General features: G+C 53.2%; 1 protein-coding gene across 8 annotated transcripts in view; it reads right to left on the reverse strand.

The window, feature by feature from the left end:
• PTPRS (protein tyrosine phosphatase receptor type S) overlaps window positions 1-20,752 on the reverse strand; it is a 99,279-nt gene that overhangs the window by 37,730 nt on the left and 40,797 nt on the right. For all 8 annotated transcript variants that reach the window (XM_081137205.1, XM_081137204.1, XM_081137203.1 and 5 more), the window contains exons 3-6: window positions 16,214-16,359; window positions 15,492-15,633; window positions 12,513-12,701; window positions 6,885-6,995 (exon numbers count right to left, since the gene is read on the reverse strand). In XM_081137205.1, coding sequence (XP_080993331.1) covers window positions 6,885-6,995; window positions 12,513-12,701; window positions 15,492-15,633; window positions 16,214-16,359 — 588 coding nt within the window. The remainder of the gene's footprint in view (window positions 1-6,884; window positions 6,996-12,512; window positions 12,702-15,491; window positions 15,634-16,213; window positions 16,360-20,752) is intronic.

Here is a 20,752-nt window from a genome sequence, read left to right on the forward strand (position 1 = left end):
CGGGCGGCTGACGCTGTGTTCTGCCCAGTTTGGTGCTGACACCCACCCATGTCATCTTTCCACCCCCGGCTGCAAGTTTGAGGTGCAGGTGAGAAAGTAAGGTGGGCGAGGAGCCCACGGGACAGAGTGGCCCCGCGGGACCCCCGCCCCCAATTACCGACCTGAATGGAGGGTCCAGGCAGGTTATAAGGGGACCACACCAGCCTTGGTCCTCAGCACGCTCCAGCTGGCTCTCGTTTCCAGCTCTTCTCATCACCGAGTAGCCGGGGGTCCCAGCGGGGGGACCCGCATGGGTGAGGGGGTCAGGAAGGTGGGCGGTGGGGGGGGCGGGTTTGGGATGGGGGTGGGTCGCTTCAAACCCCGATTCACATGGAAAAACAACTCAAAAACCATCAAAGCAACCGGGAGACAACCCCTCCCCCAAGCAGGAAGAGGCAGAAACTCAAACACCAAAGTGGGGTTCAGGGGAGAAGGGTGGGGGAGGGGGGAGGGGGAAACTCAAAAGTGAGGTGATCTGGTTGAAGCACTAGGTAAGGAACTCAACAGTGTCAGACATCTCAATGATTCAGCAAGCCGCAGCTCCGAGGGGGTGGGGGGTGGGGCTCTGCTGGGCATTTTGGGGTGAGAGAAGCTACTGGATGCTCCTCCGGACTCCAAAATGACAATGAGGGTGGGGAGGGCACGGGAGAGATGCCAAGAAGTTCTGCAGCCTCCACGGGTTTAAGCTTAGATTACACCTGTCAGGGGAAGGGAGGGGGTCCGAGGCCTAATTTCAAATCCCTTCTCAGCCCCTCCATTGAACCTCAGCCTGTAGCCCAGGGAGGATGGGTACCCCAACACCACCACCGCCTGCCTTGTGCATCTTCTCCCTCCCCCCACTCTTGCCTCCCTCCTCCCACCACCAGCTCCCTCCGCCATCAGGATAGCATGCAAGGCCTGGAGGGACCTGGGTGGAACCTTGGCCCACGGGCTGACCAGCGGCCTTGGCAAGTTGGCATTTTGAACTGGACATTTTACTGCACTATAGATTTTTTTATTGGGGTTTTTTTAATACCCTCTCTCTCCCCACTTTTTTTTTTTTTTGGTTCTAGTAGAAATTGGGATGACATCTTGCCAATCAACTGACTCCCCTTGACCCCTTCACTGCAGCCAGAGACAAGGGCTTTCCAAATGACAAGGTGTAATCTAATGTTCCCCTCACCCCCCACCGAAAACAGAGGAAACAGCAATGCAAAGAGCGTGAGGCAGGCAGCAGGCGAGAGGTGTCTAGAGCTCAGTGTTCCTGCAGAACGCCTCCCTCCCCGCCGCCCGCCGTGCCCAAACGGAGGAAAGCCTGCCTCCCCACCCTGGAGCCCCCTCTCCCCTAGGGATAAGGGTGGGTGAGAAGGGCTGGGTCCTGATCTGCCATCGCCTACCCCCAAGTCAGGGGTCTTGGGGGTGGCATGGCTAGGTATAACCAGCAGAACTGGGGAGCTCGCCAACACATCCTCTGGAAGTCTTTCGGGAGATATAGGAGGTGAGAGGGGTTCCAAGCCCAATATCTTCATCTACTCCTGTTTCGGCAGGCCAAGAGGTAGGGGGAGCACTTAGAGATCATATCCACTAATTACATGGCTTGAGTGCCAGAAATTTAATTTTAAGAACAATTTGTCCCATAAAACTCCATGACACAGATTTATCTGAAAAGACTGGGGCACAGGTCTCATATAAAAGGTTCTGAAGAACACCTGGAAATAGGGGCAATCTAGATCTCCCACTGGTGATGGGCATCGAGCCCCAGTTTCTTAGTTTAGCATTCAAGACTGGGTGTTAAATGACCCCAGCCCCACATGGCCTCCTCTAAAACCCTGATGATATCTTAAGGCCCCTGGAAGTGGAAAGTTCTTCCCCACTGTCTCCAGCTTGCTCTGAATTCTCCCTGCACATTCCCACAATAGAAGCATGTGGCACATCATTTAACTGGGTCCTGTGCATTGTGGTTCAATAATGCTAATTTGCTAGACCAAGTGGTAAAGATACCACCTTTTGCCACTAACTCGTACCTTAAAGTCTTACAATTTTAAAGAGACAAAGAAGAACATTAACAGCCCAGGAGCATATAATCTGACCATCTTCCCACCTTGTCAAAAGCTTTAGCTTCATCTTACCCAAGGGAGTTCTGGGAGTGTAGCTGCCAGCTGCATTTAAAAATGGGCTTGGTTTTTACTTCGGTCCTTTGGATCTGAGATAAAGTTCAGGAAGAGAGTGATAGGTCTGAATATTCCACCCCCTAAACAACCCTGGAGATTGTGAACTGAAGAAGAGTTACATTTGAGGTGGAAATTCCTTGCAATTAACTCCCAGGACTGGATGCTCTGGCAACAATGTAAACGCTTGTAGTTCTGAGGGCAGAACATGCCAGGTGGCCCATCTCTTCTGGTGGGCTGGCACTTATCTGCAAGGGTAGCTTAGCACCCAAGCTGGGCCTTTTTTTGCCCCCTTCTGATACTGTGGCCACAGAACTGCCTAGGGGAGTGACAGGGCGTGAGATGAGAGGCGTGGCTCTGGGGAGGCCACTGATCTCACAGGAATGGGTTTGGAGCCAGGAGAAAATGCGACCAGTGCCTCAGAAAGGCACTAGCAAAAAATGAGATCTGAGCAAATGAATTAGCCTCTGCCCTTTCAAAGCAGTTTCCCATAAGCCATATTATTCAAACAGTGGATCTGTGAAGTACATAACAGGGAAACTGAGGTCCCCAAACAATGGATGGTGACTAGTCCAAATCATTTGCTTGAACTTCCCTGTTCTACAATCCCACTTGCACTTTCTTTTGTTCCATGTACTATACAGGGCACTTGAGGATCGTTAATGAACTTGATGGACTCCTCCCAACTACCCTGGGAAATAGGCATATTAATGATCCTTATTGTTTAGATGAGGAAATGGTGACTAGCCCAAAGCTACAGTCAAAGAACAGAGGCAGGATTTGAACCCTGGTCTGTTGGAGCACAGAGTCTGTGCTCTCACCACTAGGCAATACTGCCCCCAAAGTCCAAGTGGTCTTCAGAGATCCTCAGCTCCCTCAGCTCCAATTCACTGGGACTCAACTTTAGTAGAGGCTGGGAGAGCCCTCTCTTCCATCTTTTGGGACTTCCATGAAGGTCAACCTGAGAGCTCTCACGCTGGATTAAAAAGGAGGAAAGAGAAATACACCCCCTCTTTTTGCATCTAAACTCCTCTTGCCAACTTGGCCCTAGGCTTAATAATTGGGAATTTATCAAAGGCAGGTAAGGAATAATAGGGGGAAAGGTGACCCCCAAAGAGGCTGGCCTCTGCCCTCAGTTACCATCTATGTTGGGTAGTGGCTGGGGGCTGGGGATTAGAAATCTAAATGGATTTTACTGGAGACTGGTTTGGAGGTTTGAGTGGGACTCTCAAGGGCTTGCCTTTATTCAAGGGAGGGAGCAAATGATGGGAGCATGCATCTCTGAAGGTCTGCAAGAGTGAGAGACAGAGAGAGAAAGAGAGCTGAAAGAGAGAGAAAGGCAGAGAGAATCGGGGAGGCAGAGAGAGGGGCGGAGGGGTGGAGAGGCTGTGTCCAAAGTTCCCTTGGGTTTTCTCCAGAATCCCACAGTTCCGATGCTCAGGTTCTCAGAAAGTGACCGTGCTGTACTACTGGGCAAAAGACACCTGTGACTAGACCCGGAGCTTGCGAGGGGGTGGGGGAATCAGCCACACTGCCTGGGAGGCGAGGGCATAACACTAAAGAGCAGGATGACTGGCTGTCCTTCTTCCAAAGTCTGTCAGGCTGCGCTTTCTGATGGGCGGTTCCGTATTTGTGCCCAGCCAGGCCCCACAAAGTCGTCACACCAGCCGCCATTCTGAATGCTGCCTGTGGGTCAGGCATGCATCATTTGGGGAGGATGGTCCAGTTTCGGGTGACCGCTTCCCGCACTTCGACTTGTCACTATATTGAACAAGGCCTCGAGATGCCGACTGCCCATTTGGCTGCGTTTCAAACGCCGCTTTCTGGGGCTGTTTGGGAGGGTGAGGTGGCCTCATGCTGAAGCAGAACGGGAATTGCTTAAGTCCGCTTCCAACACCGCTGCCTGGCAGGGCCGCCGCACCAGATCCGGGCAAACGGGCTGGCCAAGGGAGGTCAGGAAAACCGGGCTGCTCCTCCCACCCCCCACCTGGGCCACGACACCTCCCACCACCTGTCTAGCCCCCTCCCTTGCACTCGGCGGTCACTTTCTGCCGCAGCATCCCAGCTGTGGGACTTCCGCCCTCCGGGACGGTAGCTGGGACAGGAACACTGGCTTTTAAATCACAATGCGTTTGGAGAACAACCACAGAGCAGCTCAGCCCAAGAAACCGAAATCAAATAGCACAGACACACGACAGAGCCAAAGACAAAAACGCTTTGGAGGAGGAGGGGGCCGGGGAAAGGGGATGGGAGGGGGAAAAAATAACGAACTGATCGGTTTTTTGCCCCCAAAATGAAACAAAACAAAACAAAAAAACTCATCATTAAATAAAAGGAAGAAAGAAAGAAAAATGAAGAAAACCAAAAGAGAAAAACGGAACAGAAGACGAGAAACACTCCAACAGAAGGTGTCGGGAATTCACCAAACCGAACCGACAAGAGTGGCATGCAGAGAAATTTTTACATTCTCCCAGCATGCATCAGGCCCAAGTTACCATGACGACGAGGAGTGCAAAAAACTTAGCAACAACATTACCAACAGGATGCATAGAGGCGACCACAATGCAAGCATCGCATGTGTGCGGCCTGCCCTAGGCCGGGCTGGGCGCGGCTGAGATTTTCGTGTCTTTCTGGGTTTTTGCTCTCGCTTGGCGGTTTTGTTTTGTTTTGTTTTGTTTGCTTTGCGCTTATTATTCGTATTCTGTTAGTTTAATTTTTTTAGTTGATTTTTCCATCATTTTCCATGTGCGTGTCCGTGTGTGTCCATGTGCGTGTCTGTGTGTATTTCGTGTGTGTGCGTGTCACTTTCAGAATGTAAAAATGTGGGTAAAGAAAGTAAAAAAGAAAAAAACACACCAACCTTCTCGAAGCTCTGAGGGATGTAAAGGGGGTTTGATGCAGAACACAATGACATGGGGAGAAGAGAAAAAATAGGGGAGATACAGAGAGTAAAAAGAGGACTTCCCAAGGCTAAAAGCTGCAATAGTTTGTTGTCGTTTTTTTCTTTAAACCAAAAAAAAAAATTAAAATTAAAAAATAAAAAAGAACAGCAATGACCTTTTTCCTTTCCTCCACTCCTTCCTTGACAAACAAGATCTACATTTGCCTTCCACGATTCTTTTTTTAAATTCAATTCTGGAGCATCTGAGACCCAGGCAAAGATTGGGAGGCTGGATCCCCTCCCAAAGGAAGGAAGCACATGCTGAGGACCCCACCTCTAGGGGGCCGGGGACACAGAGGCCCCCCTCCCTTGTCATACCCGTGATAGAGCCCCCCACCCCCACCCTGCAATCCACATTCTCCTGGAGCTCTGCCAGACTTATACACCCCCATCCCAGGTGTTTGCAGAAAAATAAGCAGGTTAGACGAAGACCAGTCAGCTGGAGTCATGGATGCACTATAACTCACCAGAGGGGCCGTGGCAGCAGATCAAATGTGTGCCCCCTGCCCACCTGCCCACCCAAGTCCCCGTCCCCTCCCTCCATGCAGCCTCCTCCTCAGAGACCAGATGCAAAACCCAAGGTGCAGAACCAAGGAGCTGCTTCAGGGCCAGTGGGGCTGTGTGCCTGGTGGGCTACGCTTGGTAGGCTGTGGGTGAGGGAGGAGCCGCCCGGTCTCCCAGGTGAAGGAAGAATGGCAGGGGCTTGGTGTGTCAAATGGGGAAACTGGGGCTGGAGAAGGGGCGTGATGGAGTCAAGTGTATGAGCCAACTGGGACTGCCGTGGGGTTTGAACAGGCCCATTTCCTGGCAGGAAGAAGCTGTTTCTACCACAAATCTGATCAGAAATATCCATTAGGAGGCAGGAGATGAGGGAACAAAAACAGTGGAGGCGGCAGATTAAAATTTCTGAAAGGACTGAAGAGAACCAACACAGGGATAAGGGGGCGACAGGCAGAACTGGGGGCAGGGGAGCCCCCAGGGTATGAGGGAATATCAAGGGACCCAAAAGGAAGTGTGTGTAGATGCTTCCCAGGGCTTCCTTGGGTGGGGTGGGGGTGCTGGGGCAAGAACCCCATGCCTCTGGGCAGGAGAAGCCTGGCTGGCTTGATAGAACACCAGGCCCTGGGTGTAGGTGCCTGCTGTGGCCCTGGTCTCACTCTGGTCTACAAGAGTCCTTTCTAAGGGTAACTAGGAGAGATGGCACTGGGCTCTGGGAAAGCTGAGGGTGCAGGGCCAGCAGTGGGGGGCACCCTCGAAGATCTCCCTAACTCTTAGATGGAGGGCACTGGAGGGGGGGCGGTGAGGCGAGGTACGAGGCCACGGATTTTGGAGAAGCGAAGCGAGCACATGACAAGGGGAGGCACGCACGACACACCACAGAAGAAGCTGACTCGGGTGGGTGGGCAGGGTGGGGCAGAGGCCTGCAGACTCCCCCGGCCCTGTAGGCTCCAGACTGAATCGCCCCCGCCCCAGGCCCTGCCCTGTTCCATCCTGCCCTCCCCCAAGTCCGGTACCCCACTTGGGCGTCTATCACAAAGCACAGGGGTGGGGACTTAAGCTGCCCCCATTTTATAGGCAAGGAAACTCAGATCTAGAGAGGGATGCCGCCTGGCCCAAGGTCCTGCCTCGACTGGGCAGGAGGGCTCTCCTGCTCCGGTCTGCAGGGGACAGGGGAGCCCGGAGGCTGTGAGCCCCAGGAGGGATGGGGACAGGATGGGGCAGGTCCCTGACTTCGACCTGGATACGGCGTTCCCTACCTCGCACGTAGAGGTTGGCAGGTGAGGAGTAGCGCACACCAGCGCTATTGGTGGCCACACACTCATATTTGCCCTGGTCGGTCTCCTCGCTGCTCTCAATCTGCAGAGCCCCTGTGGGGAGAGGGAAGAAAGTTTGGCCAGTCAGGGGATGCCCAGGGGTGGGCTGAGAGGGCTCTCCCAGAGTCCCATCTGGCCCGATCTTGTTCTGGCTGGGCCAGAGGCAGATGAAAGAGTTGAGTTAGCCTGGAAGCCCCAGCTAGGCTGGCACCTCCCTGGCTCGTCTCCCCCTACCCCGAGTCTAGCCCCATACTTTCCTGAACACACCACACTCCCCAGAAATCCTCCACTGTCACTGTAAAAGCAGCTGGTCATGGAGCTCGGCCTTCATAAACAGCTGCCAACGTGAACTACAAGCTGGGGTGGTGTGTGTGCCATGATGGTGAATTTGCAAAAACACCGAGTTATACTGTCCAGGCAAAGGGGAGAGACGGTTATTCATGCCCCACAGCAGTCATTCCAGAGACCCTAGGACCTAACGGGCCACGCCAAGCGATGTGCAAATTCAGGGAGCCGGTGGGTGCTATGCTGGTTTTACCCAGTGCTCAGATGGACATGAACATGGGTCTGGGATCCTCATGTGTGTTTGCAATCACAGGCCCCAAAGCCCGCAGTGCCCGCAAGTCAACAGAGGCAGGTTGTTAACTCTTCAAGGGTGTTTGAATGAAATTTCAGGACTGGGTTACTCCTGATGACAGTTAAAGGAAGTCGAACTGATAAACATCAAGTATATTTGAAATCACAAGCCTGGATCAAAGAATTTATTGGTCATGAGTGAATACAAATATAAAGAAGAGGCCAATTTTCTCACGTGTATTTAAAATCACAGGCCCAAATCATAGATCTTAGTGCCCCTGAGGTCAATGAAAATAGGGCTGATTTCCTCTCAGCACGTTAGAAATCACAGGCCCAAAAGCAGACTTCACTTCCCATGATCATAGAAGAATGAATGAAACTTCTCAAAAATATGTGAAAGCACAGGCCTTGATCAAGCACTACAGTGCCCAGGAGTAAATGAAAATGAGCCCAGGATTTCCCCAAGGACACCTGAAACCAAGACCTGGGGCAAACCCTCAGTTTCACAAGTAAATAGGATGAGTGAACATCTCTTACTATGTCTGAACCACAGGCCTGGGCGCAAGTGCTTAATGACCTGTAAATAAATATGAGTATCTCCAAGTGTGTTAGAATCACAGGCTTTGATCAGAGTTCCTGGCACCAAGAGTCTGAAAATCCAGTCCAAGTTCCCAAGCAGACCCCTCCTCCTAGTTTTGTTCATGGTTGTCCCATGGGAGTGACACGGGACACCTCATTTGGAAGGTGGAGGAGGGTCTTCCCTCATGTGACATTCTTACTTTTCCCCAACTTCAAGGCTCTGAGGAAGCAGGAAGGCAGGTATTGTTATAGAGGCCTAGAGAGAGCAGAGAGGCTGCCCTATGTCACACAGCATTTCATGGTAATGCCAGGATTAGACACTGACTCTTTCCTAGGGCTCCTAGTCAGGCCTATTCTAGTCTATTCTCTGGGGCAGTACCCAGGGGCTAAAGTCAGATCTGGCCTTTGAGGCGGCCTGTCTCCCTGATCCCTCGGGCTGGAAGCCGCAGATCAAAGCTTCAGAGCTGGAAGACCCCTTCTGTACGCTCACTTTACCAATGGGAAAACTGAGGCTGGAGATGGACGGGGCTGCACACAGAGCAATGGGTGGGCCTGGGAGGCACCGCCCTTCCAGAGCGGGAGACAGCTCCCTTCCTAGAGCCAGGTGGCCTGAGGAGCCACCATGGCCAGGCTTGACCCCAAGCCACAGGCAGCAACATAGACACAGAGAATAGACGAACACTGGGCAGGGTGGTGAGGAGGAGACACTTGGAGGGGGGGCCTGCGGCAGCCTCCCATGGAGCCTGGGGGGCTGGGTGGGCAGCAAGAGAGCATGAGTGGGTGGGTGGGTGAGTAAAGAGCCTCTTACCTCGGATCGGAGTGCTTTCTGTAAGGGAAGCAGAGAGAGTCAGGTGAACGACAAAGGCAGTCCTGGGGGGCCGGGGGCCCCAGGGAGGTCAGGCCAGGCCATGAGCCAGGCCTGTCCATTCTGCCCCCGGAGGGGCCGAGCCAGCCTAGGTCTAAGGGCCTTGCAGACCTTGAGAGAAGGCAAGGCTCCGAGGAGCAGGGTGGGTTTGAGGGCTTATCAATCGGGAGGGCTTCCCATAGGCTGGGCAGGAATCTCCTGGGGAAGGAGGGGCATCGCTATGCCCCGGGGAGGTCGATGGCCTGGCCTGGCCCTGTTGACTGCCTTCCTTCGGGGCTAAGGGAGGGAGGTCCATGACCTCCTTTCCTTTTTTCCTTTCTAGGAGGGATAGGGAGCAATGGGGATCTCAGGAATCTTGTTAGAGACAGTGGGAGACGGGTTAGTACCCCAGGGTTGGGCATTAATAAAGCAAAGGGAAGGTGTTATAGACAGGCCAAGTAGGAAAGACAGGGAGGACAGTGAAAGGGATCAAGGGTAGAGGAGGGCCCTGCAGTCAGTCTTCTTTACTTCCAAAAGGAAAAGAGGAAAAAAGGGTTATCTGTGTGTCTACGTGGGTACTGGGGGCAGGGACAACTCAGGGGACAGGAAAAGGAGGTCCCGGACTGGAGTGTCATACCCTCCGCTCATCTTCCTGGAGGATATCTTCCCCCCTCCCCAATGGCAGCTCATAACCCTGCTGAGGATGAGGGGACCCCAAAGCCAGGGCAGAGATGCTGCTGAGGGTGAAAAAAATAGCTCCTTTGCATGGCCCAGGCCCATTTTACAGATGGGAAAACTGAGGCCCAGAGGGGCCAGGGAATTGTCACACCATGTGTCAAAGGCAGGGGTGGGCCTTGAACGCAGCTATCCAACCTATCGGGTTAGGGACTGTCTAGCCTGAACTTTTTGGGACCCCCATATTATCTCTTACAAAATCCTCAACCCAGCAAGGCCACTTTCTCCTCTTTACAGAGAAGAAATGAGAATTAGCTGCAATGTGGAGAACTAGAATCCGGGCCAGTTGGGAATCTAGGTCGGCCCCTGCTTTGGGCTGTTTCACTACACATGGATTACGATAGAAACTAGAGGCTAGAGAACAGGGTTTCTCCCCAAGATGCCCAATTGCCCATGGCCACTACAGTGAGAGGAAAAGGATGTACCCCAAGGAACATAAAGTAAAATCAAGGACCATGATTAGTCATTCTCACCTTAGTAAGAATTAGCCTACAGCTGGTTTCAGGGAATTCAGGCTAGATGCTGGGAAAGGAGATGAGTAGTGCCCAGTACCAGCCCAGTTAGAAAACTCCCCTCTCACTCTAGCCTCAGCCCCCAGACTTCTGTAACTTCATTTTCCATCATTTTCCAGAATGGGGCAGGTGGATTGTTATATGCAAAGCTCCAGGATGACCCTGATTTTCCCTCAGCCCCCACTCTCGGGTTGTGTGGCCTTGCCTTTTTTCCTCTTTCCCTCGGGGTCCTCTCTCTGCAGCTCCCTGGTACCTGGCTGGGGAGGGCTGGGTGGCCGGTGGGGAGTGCTGGTGGAGAGGGCTGGGTTAGTAAACATGCCACGTGGAGTGGGTCACAGTTACTGTCACAGTGGCTGTTAGTCTGGGGGGAAGGGACAAGGGAACAAAGAAGGAACGTTAGTTGTTGACGTGGTGAAGAAATGAGACTTACCAAAGGTTTCTGAACGTTTACAACAGAGGGACAAGAAAAAGAGAACAGGATCATTAATGGGTAGTTATGCAGAACCTGTATACTCATGGGGCGGGGGGCGGAGGGAAAGTCAGAATAATCAGTTATTATAATTAATAAAGCAGCTTATGTTCACTGAGCACCTATTACGTGCCAGGAGTTCCTTCCTGTGCCCCTCACAATAATGCCAGGGAGTAGGCACATTTTATAAGGATGCTGAGACCCAGAGAGGACTTGCTCTAGAACACAGCTGACATCTGACCCAGGCCATCAGGCCCTGAGGTCCATGCTCTTAATCATTTCACTAAACTGGGGAGATGATGGTGGAAGCCAACAAGGAAGCAACTGGATTCCCAAGGTTGCCATCATTCCCCCAGCTGAACCCCCAAAGCTGCGAATATCCCCAGACAGGTCAGGCGGGGCCAGGCTCTCTCTCTCCCCAATGTAGAAATTCTGGGCTTAAAGTCTGCCTCTTTTCAGGGCTTAGGTCTTCCCTGGAAAGGGAAACAGAAAGCAGAGGATGGGTAAACAGGCTCCTCAGAAGATGCGGCTGAGCATGAGTAAGAGGCACTGAGAACAACTGGGAGGCCTCGAGCACGGGTGGCTCCAAGGTGGAGTACTCAGAGGAAGGAGAGAGAGAAAGCAAAAAGAGGTGTGCTCCAACATGTGTACTCACAACGGACTGGAACATGCATGAGTGCACACAGCACACCCCTACCACACGTGTCTGCACACACAAGGACTAGGGGGCTGTGGCCTGAGACATGTGCTCATGGGGGGGGGGACTGCCCTGGGTACAGCACACAGAAGGGACTGTAACATGGGTGCACATGTGGCTGAGATGCACACAGACAAGCTCTGCCCTGGGAGGGAGAAGGCAAACCTATGTGCTGATGGCATGGCCTGCATGCCCACAGATCAGGCCAGCACAGGGAGCCCAGACAAACACACATGGACGTATCGTGAGGCAGGGGGAAAACGGACACAATACACACACAGCCCCCCAGACGCATGGACTCACAGATGGGGCACGTGGGTGCTATGCTGAGACAACTGTGGACCCGCCTATCCCTGAGGTGACCAAGGCATTGTGCTCTGTCCCAAGGCCCCCTAGCCTAGCCAGGGCCTAGACAAACAGGCTAGGCTGCCTGTCTGTGCCCCGTAACAGACAAACCTCTACCACCATCCTCTGCCTATCTTTGCCCCATACTTCCTTACTGCTTCAGTCTTGGAGACACTATCCCTGCAGCTCTCAATGGCTCCCCATACCTGTCTATGGCTCACTATCTCCTCTGGAGATGCCTACTACTTTAGCATAGAAGATACTCTCCCTATGCCACTTTCGCGGCTCCATATTACCTTGACTGTCTGTGCCCCATTATATACCCAGTGGTTAGGCATTGAAAATGGCCTTCCCTTGCCACCTGTCATGGCTCCCCACCATCTCTGCCTGTCTTTCTCACTTTGTGTCCCACTGTTGGGGCACTGCAGATAGCCACCATCCTCTGTGGCTTTCCATCACCTGCAACTATCTGTGCCTCACTGGGAACCCACTGCTGGGTACTGGAGACACTATGCCCTGGGGACTCTAGAGCTCCCCCTCATTATGCATAACTGGGCCCAGGACATGCCCACTCAGGCATTAAAGAGCTCTCCTCCTATCATCTACCACAGCTCTCCATCACCCTGCCAGTCTGTGCCCCATTATATCCCCACTGGTCCAGCTCTGAAGATACTTTCCCCATCATCAACGCCCGCCATGGCTGCCCAGCATCTCTGCCTGTCTCCCATTATTCCACAGGGCTTAGGCCTGGAGATGCCACCCTTCCCCTGCTGCCCTCCGTGGCTCCCAGGTCCTCCTGGCTACCTGCACTCACCTGATCTCAGCTGCTTGATGCGCCCGTTGCTGGCACTGGGGTCCACGGGCAGGAAGTCCTTGAACCAGGTGATCTCAGGGTCAGGGTTGCCGCTGGCAGCACACAGCATTGTAGCTGTCCGCGTCCGCTCCACAACCTTCAGCTGGGGGCCCATGTCAATGTTGGGGAAACCGGGTGGCAGCTGGTCCTCTGAGGGCAGAGATAGGAAAAACAGGACAAAGGCCCGGTTATCACATGGCCACCCTTCCAGGGTAGGGCTTGGGGACTGGCTGCCTGGACAGGAGCCACATCACCCTATATCCCCAGTGGAACAAAAGGGCTGTGGTTGTGGCCATGCAGGAGTCGCCGCATGGAGGGCCAGTGGCTCCAGTCCCAAGTCTCAAATGCTAACTATGTGCCAGGCTCTGTGTAGGTAACTTCCTGTGCCTCCTCAGAGGGGGAAACTGAGGCTCAGACAGACACAAACCTGCCCCAAGTCACACAGCCAGGACATGGCAAGGCTGGGGTTGGCACCCAGGCCTGGCTGAGCCTGAGGAGGCTGGGATGGCAGCTGCAGAACCCCCAAACCAGGCCTGGACCTATTGGGGTCTGAGTAAGCAGCCAGACCCTGTCTGAGGTGTTCAGGCCCCAAGGCCTGAATGACCAAAAAGGTGGTTCTCATTAGTATGGACGACATCAAAAGAGGCCAAAGCCAAAACTACTGGGCCTCAATTCTTGGTGCTCAGGCCTGGCCTGGGCATGCTGGAGGCTGGGTCTGCCTGCAACCCTCTGTGCTCCTGTTTCCATATGTGTGCATGCATGTTCACCTGTGTATGCACCCACATGCATGTCCACATGTTAGTACTTCCCATGTGCATGCAGCTGTTGGAGTCCCCGTGAGCACGTGTGGGTGGCAGCCAGCCAGGGTGGGAGCAGGCACGTGGGTGCTGGGGAAGGCCACGGCCGCCTGGCGTTACTGCGAGCTCCTAATTAAACAAAAATGTTCATCGTGTACCACATTGTGCCCTATTCCTCGGAGTTTAATTAAAACAACGGTGTGGGAGGCGTGAGCGGAGTCCACAATCAGATGGCAGGGGAGGGAGGGAGAAGCAGGAATGCCGGGCCCAGCAGCTCAGAACTTCCTCGCTCAATGGGGGTGGGAGGATGGGGGCTCAGGGCCTAGGGCTGGGGAGGCCAGGCGCTCCTGGGTCAAACACCCTGGGCTGGGTGCCCAGTCCAAGCACTGCGTCCTTCTAGCAGCTGGAGCACAGAGATGCCAAGGAGGCCTTGATGGGGGGCAGGGAGCAGAGATGTAGCTTTCCCAGACGCCCAGGGCACTTAATAGATTCCGAGCTTGTTCTTTTAACTCTCTGAGCCCTTACAATGGAGGCTGGCACGGCGCGAGGGGAGGCAGGCTGTTCCATCTGTGCCCAGGAAAGGTCAGGGCAAAAATATCTGCTGGGAAGGGGCAAGGCGGCCAGGCTTCTGACTCCTCCCTGTGCCTCCCTCCTCCCTCCATTCCTGCAGGACAGGCTCCAGGACCCATGTAAAATGAAACGATGGGGCCTCCAGTTAAACAATTATTAAGGATTTCCAGATGGTCATGGCAGAGCTTTCTGAGGGAGGGACCCTACAGAGGTCACACACCAGGGTCAGGGACAAAGTGCCCCTGGGGCCAATGGGATGCCTCCTCCGGGCTCCAAGCTGACCACAGCTCTGCCACTCTGGAGGACACTGAAAGAACGCCACCCCGGGAGCCACATGTGGGGCCACCTCCCACCTAACCGCTGGCTATGGCTCATACTTATAGATCAGAAAGAGTCAGGGTATCCCTGAAGGTGACAGGAGCAACTCACCCACCTGAGACCTGCAGAATGGTTGGTGGCCAAGCTATCTTATTCAAACCAAAATAACGACGACAATAATAATAATATCAAACAGAGACTTGACCAAGTGCTCACTCCCTGCATAGCATTGCACGAATCTCTCTCACTTGTGTCGTCCACTCATCTAATTCATGAATCCACCCCTTGTGGGGAGACTGCAGCTCAGAGAGGTTCATTAACTTGTCCAAGGTTACACAGCTTCAGAATAGCAGCGTCAGGATTTGAACTCAAGTTGTAGTCCCCTGGGCTAAAACCACTTTATAATAGAGAAGGCAGTAGAGAGCAGATGGGCGGGGATTTGTGGCAAGGCTGTCCAAATGCTGCTGTTTTATAATGAGGAAGCAATTTTCTGCACTACCACCCCCACCCGCCTGAAAGAGCCCAGCGAAGCAGTGTTCCCAAGGGATCCATGTGAGTGTACAGGGAAGTGGGGGGCAGCCGCTTCTGCCTGTCCAGCTATTCCTCCTCTGTTCTTTTGGGGAAGCCACGCCTTACTGACCCTAAGCGGCTGACACACCCTGGACTCCAAGGAACACTCTGCCAATTGGAGTCCTCTGATTGTCCCTCTAGCCATAGTAACTGGCTCAGACATGGCCAAGCTGGGCCAAAGTGCACCAGTCCTGGGTCACTCGGTCCTCCCTTCTGGGTGGGGGCTTGGAAGCCTGGAGTTAATGGGAGGCATCTGAAGATATATATGGAAGAAAATAAGCCCAGAGGCAGAGAGAGAGTGAGCTCTGAGAACACTGTATGAGTGTTCTCCGGGATCCAGCTGAACCTGAAGCTGGACTACTCTACATACATTTTAATTACATAACCAATGAATTCTCTTTTTTTCTTGAACCAGTCTGGGTTTGGTCAGCCTCTTGTAATCACAAGAGCATGATTAAGATAAAAAAATGAGGATGGCTCTAGTCTCTTAACATTCCTCTTTGCAGCAAAGGTTTACGCAATCCTATCCATAGCTTCTGGGCTCATTGGTGTTAGAGGCTAGAGAAGAGAGATCAAGGTCTTCCAAAGAGAAAACCCAAAGCAAGACTTTAACAGATGCCTTTGGTGTTTGTCCCCAAAGCCTAGGGCCCAGTTCCTCCCCCACCAACCCTGGGGAACCCAATACCTCGGAGGACAGTGAGCTTGGCATGGACTGTGATCTCCCCAACAGAGTTCTGGGCCACGCACTCATACACGTTCTCATCTCGGGGTGTCCGCAGCGGCTGGATCCTCAGCACAGCCCCCGCACTCCCATCAAACTCGATTGTCTGCCATGGACAAGGAAGGAAGGTCAGGGCAAAGCTGGGATCCCAGGGGTCCAGGGAGAGGAACTGGGGGCTGTACACACCTGTGTGTGGATGTCCCACATGTATACACTAGAGGCAGAAAACTGGGCCTGGGCATGTACAAAGTAAAGAGTATTGTGGGAATGTGGGAATGTGACATGCACATTAAATATGTGTGACTGGCATGTGAAGGTGTTTTGGATATGGAAACATGCATGTCTGATCATGTGCATGTATATAGATTCCTTCCTGTGAGCAGTGGTGTTGAATGTGAGTCTGTGTGAATGTAAGATAAGACTCAGAGAGGGCAGGGCCCTACTTGAGGCCACACAGCATGAAGGTGGCAGAGCAAGCCAGCCTGGCAGGGCCCTTACTAAGCAGGCAGGTGGGGCCACCTGGCAGGCAGTGAGTGGGAGAAGGGCCCTGGCTGGAGAGGGTGACTGGCCCTGGCTGCCCACATTATGTTGGGGAACATTTCTGTGACATCTTCCATGACTGAGCTGCTACAGACCTGTTGCGGGGGGGACTTTCCCCAGGCTGCCTCCCCTCACCCCCAACTCACCTCGAAGCGCTGTGAGTTGACCTTCTTCCCCTTCTTGTTCCAGGTCACCCGTGGCTTGGGGTCGCCTGTGGCCTGACACACAAAGGAGGCCACACCTCCCGACACGCCGATCTGGTCTTTGGGTTCTTTGATGAAACTAGGGGGCTCTGAGGATAGAGCAGGAAAAAGAGGCTCCAGTGGGCCCAGGTAAGTGGCCAGGACCTCACGGGGCCATGCAAACATGCCCCCCCCCGCCCGCCCGCCGGACATGGAGTCACGATGTGGGCCCAACAGGAGGGCTGGAGAGAGAAGGAGGGAGGTGAAAGAACGCCATCATTGAATGCTCCCCCCAAGGCGCCTGTGGGTACCCCGGGGTCTGCACAGCCCCACCCCATCTGCCACCACCTGGATCAACAGCCACATACACTCATGTGTACACAGTCTCACGTGGGCTCACCCACTCAGCGCCACAGGGGATGGTGGAAGAGGAGACCCCTGAGATTCTGAGGTCCCCAAATTCAGCACCTGGAGGCCCCCAGTGGTGACCAGTCAAACCCTGAAGGGTCTTTAGTCCTGAAAAGACTTAGGAGATAACTTGGTCTAATCCCCTAGAGAGACTTGTGGGGAAACTGAGGCACCAAGCAGGTTAGTAACATCTAAGATTAGTAACATCTAATCCTTCTGACGGCGTGAGGGGCAAGGCCATCATAATTCTCATTTTACACATGAGAAAACTGAGGCACTGACCAGACATAGCACTTGCTTCAGACACATGCAGCCAGCCAGGGGCTGAGGGATTTGAACCAGGCTGGCTCCTGTGCCCACATTCTTTGCCCCTTGCAATGATCTGATACCGTTTCAAGAAAGTGTCAAGTGGGAACTATTACGTCTTTAACATCCCCAGATAGCCTCAACTGCCTACCTAGGACAGACTACAGTATCCAGCCAGAGTTCAATAACATTATTTCCTTTTTATTGACTTTTCACAGTAACCTTTGAATTGCCCAAAGGGATACTGGATTTCCATTCACAGTCATGCTACAATGTATCCCATAAAATGAATTCAGTTACTTCCGAGATTTTTACCACCAGACTCAAGGGCTGCAACATACTTAAAAGGTCCTGAGGGGAATAACCTACATATCCAAGCAAAGGGGAGTGATTAAATGCATCCTGGAATGCCCATGAAGTGGAATACTATGCAGCTATAAAAAGGAACAGGATGCTTTTCAAATGAACTACTAGGGAAAAAACAGCAAGAGATATCATGAAATGGGGAAAAGTTAGGGGTAAAAAAAGTGTATGAATGCTATTGTTTGTGTGATAAGAAAAATGAAAAGGGAGAAAGAGAGTGTGTGTATATGTCATATGTGTGTGTCATGTGTGTGTGTGTGTGTGTGTGTGTGTGTGTGTATGTACATGTTCAGAAACAGTGGCTGCCTCCAGGGACAAAAACCACATCCCTGGACACAGGACGAAGGAGGTTTCATACCTTGGTACCTTTTTAATATTTGGAACTATTCAAAGATCAATTTAAAATATTTTTTTAAAGGACTGAATAAAAAGGTAAGCTGATTAAAGAAACCTATTAAGTAAAAGTTTGAGGTCTGAGGGGAGGCAGAAAGGGGCCAAGCAACTCAAACTATAGCAATCCCGGGCCTCTGAGCCCCCAAAATCAGTGGGGAGAGCAGAGGGCCATAAGGGCTCAGCTGGAAACTTCTAGCTGCTCAGAGCCTGGGGAAGCTCAAGGAAGCCTCAGGTTCCAAGGCTGGGTGCCCCACAGGCCCTAGTTTATCCCATACGTGGCTCAGGATAGGCTTGAACAAAACAGAATGCCCATCTCAGGGGTCTGACCTGCCTCACCTCCCTCATTCAGGGCTCTGCTCCCATTGATGTGGCATGTGTCTACATTGGCCATCTCTCTTGAAAATCAGTGGACCCACTGCATGCAGCATGTGTGACCTCATTCAACTCCTACGTATGCCTCTGAGGCAGTGACTTAATCCCATTGTACGGGTGGGACTGTTCAGATTCAGGAAGGTTAACAACCTTGCACAAGGTCACACAGCTCAGAAATGAGAACACTCGGATTTGAACCCCGGTCTCTCTGTCCCCAAGACCACATCTTATGCTCTTATCGCCTCCAGGCCTTGAGCCTGACTTAGATGTTTTGCTCCACAGAGCCCTGGGCTGGGCCCGCCTCCCTGGTTCTGACTGTTGGCTGCCCCTCCTCTGAGCCTCAGGAATGGTAACTGGGGCCATATGGGTCCTCAGCCAAGGTCACAGGGAAAGTCACTACGGCCAGGTCAGGAATCTTACTTCTGGGAAAATACTCCCTCAGAGCCTCTGGACGAAAGGGCAGAGCAGCTGCAGGAGGCACAGCTGTTTATCGGAGCTGGGGACACCCCCTACTCCCACCAATCCAGGGAAGGAGACACGTGGGGCGTTGCTGTTCCTTCCTTCTGGAGTCCCTTCATCTGGCAGCTCCAATCTCAGCTGGGCCAGCACTTACCCTGGGAGCCTTCTTCGATTATGGCAGGAGGTCAAGAGCCCCTTTGTCCCTACCACTGCCTGGACGTCTCCCATCACAGCCCTGATCCGGCTGGGCTGAAATACCTGGCTATGTGCCACAGGGTAGGGTGGGTGTGGGCAGCCCCCACTCCCCAGGACGCCACCATACCTCCTCTGTATCCAGTGGACCCTTGAGAAAATAGGGCTCTTGACTTTGACGCCCATTAACACCAGGCCCAGTGAAGCTGCCCACTCACTCCTGGGCTCCCCGCCCCCCTGCCCCCCCCCCGCAGCAGTCGCCTTCTTTGCCTCTCTCCAGGTGGTTCCAAAATCCCAGCCAGCCCTGGAGAGCTTTCTCTACCCACTGCATCCACCACTAGAAAATTCCTTGTGGATGCTCGGATTCTCTCATTCTCTCCCCTCTTCTTGGCAAAGGAGCCCAGACACAAGAAATATGCACTGGGTATGGGCGCGGTCCACGCCAGCAAGTGTTCATTTTGTGCTAGGCCTGGTGGGGCTCAGCACTATTCTTACACCTGCGTCACAGGCAAAATTGAGGCTCAGAAAGGGTGAGTGACCTGCCTAGGGTCACCCAGCTCATGATAGTCCAAGAGCTAGGATTCCAACCCCATCCTATCTGGCTCCCAGGCCCTGCAAACAGCAGTCTTGATAAATTGGGCTGTGGGTTTTCATTACTAAGAGCACTCCAGGGGTCCCCATTTCTTAGACAAAGAGACTGAGGCTCAGATGAAGAGACTGAGTTTCCAAGTGGGGAGGCCAGCAGTGCAAAGGCTGGGAAAGGCCTGATTTCTGTTTTTCCATTTCAGATTCTGCAGAGAGGAATCTGGTGCCAAATTCACAGACCCACCCACCGTCTCCTTCCACTCTGCCTGGGCCGGCCCACAGCACCCTGGAAAGGCCCCACAGGCCCAGGAGCCATTTCCACAGCACAAATCACTCCTCTTGGCGCCGGCTGTGAACACTTCAGCTGCTCCCCCAGGCTCTTTGCAGCCTGACAGCCCCCCCACCTCAGATGGCCCCCCGAGGACCTGGGCCACTCCCTGAAGCTGGCAATGCCAATCATGGTGCCCACAGACCCTCTGCTGGGCCCCAGATGACAGGGCTCCCGCTAAACAGACCCACCTACTGGGGTGGAGATGTCCCAGCCCTAAAGATGGAGACCTGGGTTTGAATCTAGACCACTACCAACACCTAAAGTAATACAGTAATAATAAATGAGGACTTACAAAGGGAACACCTGCTACATGCCAGAGCTGACATCCTAGGTCACACCCCACCATGGTCCACCGGGTCCCTCAGCTCCTCCCATCACCCACAATGGTCTGTCCTCCCCACAGCAGCCAGCAGAGGGTGCCAGTGAGCACCTGAGTCAGGTGCAGCCCCTCCTCTACCCACAGCCCTCCAGGACTTCCACCTCCAGAGAGGTAAAGCCCAAGTCCTCCCCAAGCCCACACAGCTCTGCACAACCTGCCCTCCCTGCCGCTCTCTGCTCCAGCCACACAGGTCTCCTGGCTGTTCCTCCAACAAACCAGACATGGTCCTGCCTAAGGGCCTTTGCACATGCTAGCCCCTCTTCTTGGGGCACTTTTCCCCAGATACCAGTGAGGTGCACTCCTCAGCTCTAGGTCTCTGCACGGATGCCACCTACTCACTGTGACCTCTCCCTGACCCCCCACACCCTCATCTCCCTTCCCCCTTTTGTTGCTCCTGGGCATGTCCACCATCTAACACACTTAGTGTCTCTCCCTCTCTGTATTAGCAGCTCCATAAGGGGGTGCGACTTTTGTTTTGTCCTGTGTCTAAACCTACGCCTGGCACACAACAGGTGCTTATGTGAATGAGAACAGTCCCTTCCATGTCACAAAACTGAGCCAGGATTTGAGCCTAGGTCTAGAACTCTGTGATCTCTATCCCTCATCACAATGGCCACTTTGTGGCCTCAGTTTCCCCACCTGAAAACAGGGATGATCTCAGCTCCACCATGGCCAAGGCTGGTAATTATCAGTGAAGCAAAATGCCAAGCAGTAA

The sequence above is a fragment of the Miniopterus schreibersii genome, assembly GCF_964146895.1.
Source record: "Miniopterus schreibersii genome assembly, chromosome: 4".
Lineage (NCBI taxonomy): Eukaryota > Metazoa > Chordata > Mammalia > Chiroptera > Miniopteridae > Miniopterus > Miniopterus schreibersii.